At 35.9% G+C, this 10669-nt stretch overlaps 1 protein-coding gene and 3 long non-coding RNA genes across 4 annotated transcripts; 2 read left to right on the top strand and 2 right to left on the bottom strand.

Moving 5' to 3' along the window:
• Positions 1-3481: 3481 nt before the first annotated feature.
• Positions 3482-5239, top strand: LOC107672394 (uncharacterized). Its single transcript, XR_001632316.1, has 2 exons — positions 3482-4443; positions 4966-5239. It is a non-coding gene; the product is annotated as an uncharacterized LOC107672394 (long non-coding RNA).
• Positions 5240-5744: 505 nt separating this feature from the next.
• Positions 5745-6394, bottom strand: LOC107672393 (uncharacterized). Its single transcript, XR_001632315.1, has 3 exons — positions 6290-6394; positions 5911-5982; positions 5745-5828 (listed from the first exon to the last, which is right to left on the bottom strand). It is a non-coding gene; the product is annotated as an uncharacterized LOC107672393 (long non-coding RNA).
• A 189-nt stretch (positions 6395-6583) lies between these two features.
• Positions 6584-7475, top strand: LOC107672395 (uncharacterized). The gene is made up of 2 exons (XR_001632317.1): positions 6584-6679; positions 7202-7475. It is a non-coding gene; the product is annotated as an uncharacterized LOC107672395 (long non-coding RNA).
• A 91-nt stretch (positions 7476-7566) lies between these two features.
• On the bottom strand, positions 7567-10669 carry LOC107672390 (RIMS-binding protein 2-like). The gene is made up of 5 exons (XM_016465554.1): positions 10371-10669; positions 10055-10217; positions 8526-8629; positions 8147-8218; positions 7567-8064 (listed from the first exon to the last, which is right to left on the bottom strand). Exons 1-5 carry the CDS (start codon positions 10575-10577, stop codon positions 7999-8001), a joined length of 612 nt encoding a protein of 203 aa, XP_016321040.1. The 5' UTR covers positions 10578-10669; the 3' UTR covers positions 7567-7998.

The following is a 10669-nucleotide window of genomic DNA, read 5'->3' as shown; positions in this document are numbered from 1 at the left end:
AACTGTTTTCTATTTGAATATATTTTAAAATGACATTTATTCCTGTGATGGCAAAGCTGAATTTTCAGCATCATTACTCCAGTCGTCAATGTCACGTGATCCTTCAGAAATCATAATTTAATATAAAACACCGAACAAGGCACATGCTCACCTATGCATGAATGATTGTTGCAAGATACCTGAGACTGATAGCACCAATCTGAAAGGAAACCAAGTTGACTTATTGCAAACGAATTTATATGTAGTGTAATATATTAATCACATTTAATTGATTGCACATGTACATGAAAACAGACAATGACCAATGCATGTTTTCTATATTTAGGTCAGTCAGTTAAGAAGATTTTAACTGCTCATCTAAAACCTTCAAAGGCGTATAATTCCGTGTTTTAAATCTGCTTATCCACAAATGTATTATTTTATGCAATAATGTTGTATTAATTTCAGTCTTACAAATCAAAAATCAACAACTCTCATTATCAGATTCTCATAAATCTTGATGCACTTCGTAAACGTATTCATTCTCGCAGGTCTTATCCTAAAATTAACATCTAAAATGATATATTGATGGACTACCTAAATTCAGCAGCATCAGGTTTAACAGTAAATCTGTTTTTATGATAAATAAGATGACATTTACACAACTGAACACACTTACCTGCACTTGAAGCAAACCTGCATAAAATAGCAAGTACAGAAAAACAGAGCACATTCATCCTTAGTATTTGGATTAAAAAAAATCCACCTGAATTATCAATCCAGCTAAGGAGCAGGGGAATGTATTTTATGATAGGATACTTTGGAGGTGCATTTTATAAGAGCACAGTGACCCTCCCTTTCACGTGTTACTGCACAAAACCCATAAAACTCATTTCTATTAGAATGTATCATATATTCTTCTTACTTAGGAGTAATTTAGTGTGTCCAATGTACTCTAATCTAGTCATGATTACAAAGATCTTCTCCACCCATAACAAACTTTCACTTGTTTTCAAATAACACATATTATCAGTTATCAGCTTATCACTAACTAATGAATAATGTGGTCTCCACCTTTGGAGCAGCAAGCAAACGTGACAACAGTTAAATGAAGTGACTGACAACATAATAAAAAAGTTACATTTCATTACCAGGTTTTGAGCATAATGTAACATTTAAATACACCTGTGAATAAAATGTATGGCAGATCGTAGTTATACAGACTCTGATTTGAAATAGTCACGCCATCTAGTGGTGACTCTGAGACAGCATATTTGGGGTCATAAAACATTTAGACCAGGGGTGCCCAAACTCGTTGGGGTTGGAGCTAAACTCTGCAGGACACCGGCCCTCCAGGACCGAGTTTGGGCACCCCTGATTTAGACTGTACCTAAAATCCTGACTTGGCCGGGATTTCCAAATTGCCTAAAAAAATTATATATTTTTTTTCATATTGCAGTCCTTATACCGTAGGTAGATTCCACCTTCTCGCACGCCACAATAGGTTGATTATATACAATACCTGCACGCTATTGGTCAAACTGCTTTTTAATCATTACCATCACCAAGCATGAAAAAGATAGGAAAACAAAGCCAAAACCGGACTTTTCAGCCAATTTAGAAATCCAGGCCAAGTCATGTACGTGAAAATGAGGATGTATGGCGACCCTATTTAAAATACAGCAACAAACAGTGATGTAGGCCAAAGATTAAGCTAACAGTGATGTAAAAGTTTTCTGTTCAAACATAATTTATGGGAACTTAAATGACAATTTACTGATTGATGTTGATTGCATTTTAAATGTCTGAAATCTTTGACTGAATCTTCATAAATTTAAAAAAATGTGTATTTAATGACTATAAAATGCAGCTACAGTGAAGGCATTTAGCTTGTCTTACAAACTAAAGGCAAAGATGATAATTGAATTAACCCTAATCTAAACCTGTCTGGATAATACCCATCATTTCAGGCAGTTAGTTAAAAGACGCTATCTATACATGGTACTTATTTCAGGACTTAATCTTGTTTTGTACAGAAATAGGTGTAGAAAGCATGTCCTCAGCCACTGTTGCTTGAACAGTGAGAATACATTTTATAGGACACAGTTGTTAGCACAGAAACAGCTGTAAAACACTATAAAGTTCATGGTGGAGTTGATAATGGATCCATTGGTCTCAGTGGATTGCATAATGAGTGATTTGTGTGTCTGATAAAAGGGAGGCAAACAATGTCCTCTAGATTTGACCTTTAGATGCAACCTTCAGCTTTCATAAGCTCTGACGTTAGTGTATCACACACACATGCTGGATATGCAAGCTGCTGCAAATGTTTTGAAATAAAGTGATTTATTTTTTGTCAGCTTCAGGAACTTTTATGTCTCGGGTATTGATTTTTATTACAACTGATAGATCTTCAAATGACAACTCTTTTCTTTTTGATATATGAAGGTCACACATAACAAATGAACTGGCTTAAACTTGTAATCATGCCACTATCACTGAGGTGCCCAAACTTTGCATTATGAAAAATCGAATTCACTTCTGGTATATTCTCTAAAGTTCAAAGCAAAAATAAAACAAGAAGTGCTAAAACACAAAGAGAAATTAGAAATGAAGATGGCATTGTCCCTCCTATTTTTATGGCATAATATGGCAAGGAGAGCCAAATCAAAGGTCATCTTGGGCCAACTTTGGCCCGCGGGCCCTAGTTTAGGTATCTCTGTGCTATCATTTTTTTTTGTTAACTATGTTTGCATACCTTTTATGTGTAGATTTTATTGTTTTACCCTTGGCACAGACACAAATGTGCAATCATAAAATATTATATGATTTAATAGTAAAAAAAATATGAATGACTATATTTCAAAAGAAAAAAATAACTACGACTTTTGCCTCAATAAACTCCTAATTTGCTGCTCATTAATAGTTAGCAAGGTAGTTAAGTTTAGGTATTGGGTAGGATAAGGGATGTAGAACATGGTCATGCAGAATAAGCACTAATAAACAGCCAGTATGTTAATAATAGGCATGCTAATAAGCAACTAGTTAATAGCGAGAACTGGTCCCTATACTAAAGTGTTACTGTGAACTGCCAGCCATGAAATTAGCAAGCAGGAAAAAGGCCATTTTGCTCCAAAAATGTTTCTCAGTCGTTAAGAACACTATTGAACATAACACATTACATGAGATGAGCTGGAAATGATACAGAGGAAATGATCATGACTAAATTAAACTAAACTAAACTGAAATAAAGACAGAATTCTCCTGTGGTTCATGTATTATATACACACAGTTGGACATTATTATTAGACAAATTAAATAAACTAGTGAAAATGTAAAAAAAAAAAAAAAAGGTATGTTTACTTTCTAAACTTCACCAGCGCTAAAACTGCCAATATTTGAATAATCACCTTACATATTACATATCATGGGATGTCCTGAATCATGTTTGACTAGTTTTTTTTTTTTTTACAACACTAGGTACATTATCATTGTACATCACAGAGAAGTGTCTGCACATCCCCCACTTCCTTCTGTGCGTGTCAAACGAGAGTTTGAGGTTTGGGTTGTCTAGACAACAAGTCCATCTCGTGTACATCATGTTCAGGAGGATAAGAGAGCGGCCTCCTGTTTATCAAACTACCACGCACTCAGGGGAGACTGGGACTAAAGTGTTTAATTCAAGCATCGGAGGAAAGTGACACAGAAGAAAGAGTGTCTGATGCCACATTGTATTCGCTAATCTCACTTCAGGCTATGCATGTAATATTTCAAAAGATCTATAACTGTTTTACTTATCAGCATCTTAATGTACAATTAGCAAGCCATGATTTTGAATTACACTTGTCGCACATTTATATGACACAATACCACACCCTCATATTGGACTCAAATTATATGTAATATGCTGATGAAACAGTGTGGTTTTGTACAACATAGCAACCACCCCTCCCCCTCAGGAAAGAGCTCTACAAGTGCCACCAACAGGATTATATTCAAGTTAATAGAAAGCTATTCATAAAAACACACACAAAACAAGTGTAACATCTTCCACCGATGATATTTTCTCACCGACCAGCACCGCTGTTTTTAAAATGATGGAATATCATGTTTTTAAAGCCACGCCGTCAGACTATGTGGAAGCCTGATGCAATCTGATCACATGTTTACTAGACTTCCTCTTTATTTCTTTGTGTGATTTTTATGTATGCTAAAGACCAAGTGCTTTTTCTCTCATTTCTGATCTGTCTTTTATCGGTTAAAATGCCCTTAAAAGGAATTGATTCGAGTCCGTCTTCGAACGAAACTCGCTGTAGTCCAATAGGCGTGCATTCGTGCTTCTTTAAGACAGCGACTGCAGGGCCTCTTCCTGTGGTTTGCACCATGTGGCCTAAAAAGTGTTAAAAGGCGACAACTTCTTTCTCTTTTCGCTGTTGTTTCCGGGATCAAGCAGGCAGAGAACTGGTAAGTCACTGCTCTTCAGTTTAATCTAAAACATTGGATAAATGTGACTATTTTTCTGGTTTTATGAACTTGGTTAAATGATAAAGGATGGTAAACTGCTTGATGTAAGTGAATGTAACTAGGTGAATTTGCTAGAACTTACTAATAGAAATGAATCATTAACAAAAGTGAATACACTCAATTTTTTTAGTAAAACATCAAAATATTTTTTTTAACTAGATCAAGCTTTAATAGTCAATTCCAATGGTTCACACTGAATCCATTTCACATACATTTTTTATACAAAGCAGCAAAAGTGGAGGCATTATACATTGCTTTTTTTTTTTTTTTAGATTAGTTAATTACACATGTAATATTTAACTTTTAACTACAGCACAGGCAAAAAATAATGATTCTAAACTTCCTTATGATGTACAGTGACTCACTATGAACAATTGAAGCTGATGCAGCTGAACATCCAACCATATTAAAACATGACCTGACTTATTTAATTACATCATTTTAATCTAATTTTAATTTTAGGTTTAACAAATAGCTGTAAAATGAACATTCGGAGCACATGGAGATAAGAGGAAGCGTGCAAAAAAAGGATTGGAGCGCGAAGAGAAGAGGCGGGAACATCAGTGCAGTCACTCATAAAGTAGACAGCACTACTAAAGGTCTCTACACAGTGTAGTGTTTCCTACTTTATGGATGAGTGTACTGTTTGCTGCGAAGGATGATCTTATGGAGAACCAAATGATGCTGAATCTGAATGTCTTGTTTATTAAATATGAATAAAGATGGTGTTTCAAGACTGATTGTATAATGTTTTTGAGTGCATTCGTCTTTATATGTGCATGTTAACTTGTATCAAACAACTTGAATTCATGAAACAGTAATAAAATGAAGCTGAACTGCGTAAGTGTGTGTGTAAAACATATAGTGCTGTTGTTAAACTAACACCAGTGCAGTTGCTGCGTACAGGAAGGACATTACAAAAATAGCTCAGTATTGAAAAGAAGACACATAAAACAATATAAAACAATAATTCTTAAATTACCATTATCAGTCTTTTAAGGCTATAATGCACTAGCTGCTATCAAAAGCTCTTGTATAAATCAGAAATTAATTTCCTTTTATGTATTCAATTGATGCTAAGCATAGTGGAAAGGTCAAGTGCGTTTAGAGACATGATACGTCATGCACATTACAGGAAACAAGACACGTTATATGTAAAAAAAAAAAAAAGCTGGAGCTGGAGTTGGATTCAGTAAAGTGGGTTCTATTCACACTCTGAGGTCACTCTCCTGTTCCTGATTTCTGATTGCTCAGTTCCTTTAGTCCCAAGGCAGGGCTTGCAAAAAGTTTGATGGCACAAGACCTCGGTAACCATGTAGGTCTCCCTGGATCAATATAAAACAGTCATTCTTTAACTTACGACCTTTACAAAAACGCATGCGTGGTAGACAGAGTCCTAATACTTACATAATAAAATCCATCACTGTCCATTTCTCCAAAAACATATATAATGTCTCCTGCACGAAAGGGAAGCTCATCCTAAAGAAGAAAACAACCAAAACACACAGATTTAAAATTTTGTTTGATATTTTAAAATTCAATTATTGTATATGTATTTAATAGTCTAATAGGCTAGTTCAAGCAACTAGCTATCAATAAATCAATACATATCTAACATGTGTGAGTAAATGAATAAATGAATGAATGAATAGATAGATAGATAGATAGATAGATAGATAGACAGATAGATAGATTATATATTGTTTGTATTATATTATAATATGCTGTCAATTAACAAACAGGAATTTTTTGTATTTTGTACGTATTTATTGGAAAAAGCAATAACCGCAATATCCATGTTTGGAGAACTTTCCCATGGGTCATAATCAAAAATAGCCACCATCCTGTGGACCTTCACACCATCCGGCACACTAGATGTTTCGCTAGGTGCTAAAATTAAAAGTACAAAGTAGTCACGACTCAATCCCTAAATCCATAAAAGTGTACTATTTTTTAAAGTGTTTAAAGGGGTCATATGATGTTGCTAAAAAGAACATTATTTTGTGTATTTGGTGTAATGCAATGTGTTTATGCGGTTTAAGGTTCAAAAAACACATTATTTTCCACCGCAGGGCCTCTTCCTGTGGTTTGCACCATGTGGCCTAAAAAGTGTTAAAAGGCGACAACTTCTTTCTCTTTTCGCTGTTGTTTCCGGGATCAAGCAGGCAGAGAACTGGTAAGTCACTGCTCTTCAGTTTAATCTAAAACATTGGATAAATGTGACTATTTTTCTGGTTTTATGAACTTGGTTAAATGATAAAGGATGGTAAACTGCTTGATGTAAGTGAATGTAACTAGGTGAATTTGCTAGAACTTACTAATAGAAATGAATCATTAACAAAAGTGAATACACTCAATTTTTTTAGTAAAACATCAAAATATTTTTTTTAACTAGATCAAGCTTTAATAGTCAATTCCAATGGTTCACACTGAATCCATTTCACATACATTTTTTATACAAAGCAGCAAAAGTGGAGGCATTATACATTGCTTTTTTTTTTTTTTTAGATTAGTTAATTACACATGTAATATTTAACTTTTAACTACAGCACAGGCAAAAAATAATGATTCTAAACTTCCTTATGATGTACAGTGACTCACTATGAACAATTGAAGCTGATGCAGCTGAACATCCAACCATATTAAAACATGACCTGACTTATTTAATTACATCATTTTAATCTAATTTTAATTTTAGGTTTAACAAATAGCTGTAAAATGAACATTCGGAGCACATGGAGATAAGAGGAAGCGTGCAAAAAAAGGATTGGAGCGCGAAGAGAAGAGGCGGGAACATCAGTGCAGTCACTCATAAAGTAGACAGCACTACTAAAGGTCTCTACACAGTGTAGTGTTTCCTACTTTATGGATGAGTGTACTGTTTGCTGCGAAGGATGATCTTATGGAGAACCAAATGATGCTGAATCTGAATGTCTTGTTTATTAAATATGAATAAAGATGGTGTTTCAAGACTGATTGTATAATGTTTTTGAGTGCATTCGTCTTTATATGTGCATGTTAACTTGTATCAAACAACTTGAATTCATGAAACAGTAATAAAATGAAGCTGAACTGCGTAAGTGTGTGTGTAAAACATATAGTGCTGTTGTTAAACTAACACCAGTGCAGTTGCTGCGTACAGGAAGGACATTACAAAAATAGCTCAGTATTGAAAAGAAGACACATAAAACAATATAAAACAATAATTCTTAAATTACCATTATCAGTCTTTTAAGGCTATAATGCACTAGCTGCTATCAAAAGCTCTTGTATAAATCAGAAATTAATTTCCTTTTATGTATTCAATTGATGCTAAGCATAGTGGAAAGGTCAAGTGCGTTTAGAGACATGATACGTCATGCACATTACAGGAAACAAGACACGTTATATGTAAAAAAAAAAAAAAGCTGGAGCTGGAGTTGGATTCAGTAAAGTGGGTTCTATTCACACTCTGAGGTCACTCTCCTGTTCCTGATTTCTGATTGCTCAGTTCCTTTAGTCCCAAGGCAGGGCTTGCAAAAAGTTTGATGGCACAAGACCTCGGTAACCATGTAGGTCTCCCTGGATCAATATAAAACAGTCATTCTTTAACTTACGACCTTTACAAAAACGCATGCGTGGTAGACAGAGTCCTAATACTTACATAATAAAATCCATCACTGTCCATTTCTCCAAAAACATATATAATGTCTCCTGCACGAAAGGGAAGCTCATCCTAAAGAAGAAAACAACCAAAACACACAGATTTAAAATTTTGTTTGATATTTTAAAATTCAATTATTGTATATGTATTTAATAGTCTAATAGGCTAGTTCAAGCAACTAGCTATCAATAAATCAATACATATCTAACATGTGTGAGTAAATGAATAAATGAATGAATGAATAGATAGATAGATAGATAGATAGATAGATAGACAGATAGATAGATTATATATTGTTTGTATTATATTATAATATGCTGTCAATTAACAAACAGGAATTTTTTGTATTTTGTACGTATTTATTGGAAAAAGCAATAACCGCAATATCCATGTTTGGAGAACTTTCCCATGGGTCATAATCAAAAATAGCCACCATCCTGTGGACCTTCACACCATCCGGCACACTAGATGTTTCGCTAGGTGCTAAAATTAAAAGTACAAAGTAGTCACGACTCAATCCCTAAATCCATAAAAGTGTACTATTTTTTAAAGTGTTTAAAGGGGTCATAATGACCCTCCTCCTCCTGTTGGTGCGAGCGAGCAGTCAGTCACGTGTGTGTGTGTAGGATGGCCGAACTTAAAGGGGTCATATGATGTTGCTAAAAAGAACATTATTTTGTGTATTTGGTGTAATGCAATGTGTTTATGCGGTTTAAGGTTCAAAAAACACATTATTTTCCACATAATGTACATTATTGTTTCTCCTCTATGCCCCGCCTTTCTGAAACGCGTCGATTTTTACAAAGCTCATCGTTCTGAAAAGCGAGGTGTGCTCTGATTGGCCAGCTATCCAGTGTGTTGTGATTGGCCGAATACCTCAAGCGTGTGACGGAAATGTTACGACCCTAACCATACCGTGTTTCCATATGTCCCTGCGCGACGAGACAAAACCAATAAAATCCATTACAAACGAGGCATTTGTTGCATCCAGTGGGGACATAATTACGGATTATAATGACTTATACTGTCTTTTTACGCTTTGCGTTGCGTATTGCGCCGCGTAAACATAAAACCATGTCTGCATTTGTGATCGGAGAAATGACAAACAATAAGCGCTACTCTACATTTCTCAAATCTCTCGTTTGAATCATCAGTGGCAAATTCTTTAAATATAAAAAAACGTACTTACAGGCTGTGAGTCAGAAGCGCCAGACTGTCCTTGCAAAGTTGGAACTGCCCCACTTTATAGAAACATTATGTCCTCTTTTGGAAGGCCAAACAAAGTAGTTTCACTTTCACAATGAAACACACAGCGGCTTGAGTGAGCGGCTGCCGGCGGATTCGACGAAGGAGGCTTGCAGCAACCACATGTGGCGACCCCGGGCTGGACTCCGCTTAGTCCACGGTGAAAGCCGATCTGGCGATCCACAGCGTGAAGTTTATGTATTTTCTCAGCGACCAGCACAGATCAGCTCTAGGCATGATGAAGCAGATATCGTCCTCTTTTGGAAGGCCAAACAAAGTAGTTTTGCTTTCACAATGAAACACAGTGCCTTCACGACATGGCGGCGGCAACAATACTACAGCGAGAATAAAAGTTACGCCTTCTTTCTTTGCGTGAACATTTGGGCAGCGTTATGCAAATCTTCCCACATAGTGACGTAGACATGTGGGGGCGTGTTTAAACGAGGCGTTTTAGGAGGGCGTGGACAAGTTTTAACTTTTATAAAGAATATCTCTTTGGATTTGAGACTTTAGTCTTTGCAACTTTACAGATCTTCTTTATGCACCAAGAGCTTGTAACACTCCAAAGAGAAAGGAAAAATTGAAATCGCATCATATGACCCCTTTAAATATATGGCTAGGTTAATCAAACAAACAGAAAGAGATATAAATGTAAATGCTTGCCTATGGAAGGCGTCTCCTCTGGTAAAAAACCCTGCTGGAACAGACGAAGTTTGAGCTCTCCTTCTTCCAAAGGAATCTCAGAAACCATGTTGCTCGGCACAAAACTGAAGCGTCCATCCGTCTCTCTGCTATAGAAGCCGTCAGCATCTTTATCTCCATATACCTACAAAAGAGCACATCACAGCATGAGCCAAGTAGGACAGAAATTGCATTTAGTACGTTCATGTAAGATGCGAAAGTTAAATTTAACTTATTATGGAGTTCCGAATAATATTTAATCAAGATACGAGAAGATCCCAAAAATAAATATCTTTACTTTAATGATCTGTCCTTGTTCAAAAGGCAGTTCCTCCTCCATTGTTTCAGGGTTTGGTGACATCACCGCAGGGTTGTATGAGAACAGAGCCACAAAGAGACGAATATTCGGTTCAAACATATGTCTCTCGGATTCCCACTTCTCTGTATCTTCTGGTGTAGCAACCCTAAGACCATCTGGATACAGATAGACATCCAGCCCAATCATTCCAGACTTCTTCCTCTATGCCTGCGACTGTCCAACTGATGTCCCCTCAGTAGGCAGACAGGTGGTTAGCAAACACCCATATGCTCACTATA

The sequence above is a fragment of the Sinocyclocheilus anshuiensis genome, unplaced genomic scaffold (assembly GCF_001515605.1).
Source record: "Sinocyclocheilus anshuiensis isolate Anshui unplaced genomic scaffold, SAMN03320099.WGS_v1.1 scaffold144, whole genome shotgun sequence".
Lineage (NCBI taxonomy): Eukaryota > Metazoa > Chordata > Actinopteri > Cypriniformes > Cyprinidae > Sinocyclocheilus > Sinocyclocheilus anshuiensis.
Note: the sequence above shows the minus strand (reverse complement) of the source record. Positions and strands in the feature narration are given on the sequence as shown.

Excerpts from the sequence above, each read along its gene's own strand:
- LOC107672390 (XM_016465554.1), bottom strand. The coding sequence starts at position 10,577 with ATGATTGGGCTGGATGTCTATCTGTATCCAGATGGTCTTAGGGTTGCT. Across the intron at positions 10,218-10,370 it reads AACAAGGACAGATCATTAAA|GTATATGGAGATAAAGATGC; the intron begins GTAAAGATATTT and ends GCTCTTTTGTAG. Across the intron at positions 8,219-8,525 it reads CTCCAAACATGGATATTGCG|GATGAGCTTCCCTTTCGTGC; the intron begins GTTATTGCTTTT and ends TTTCTTCTTTAG.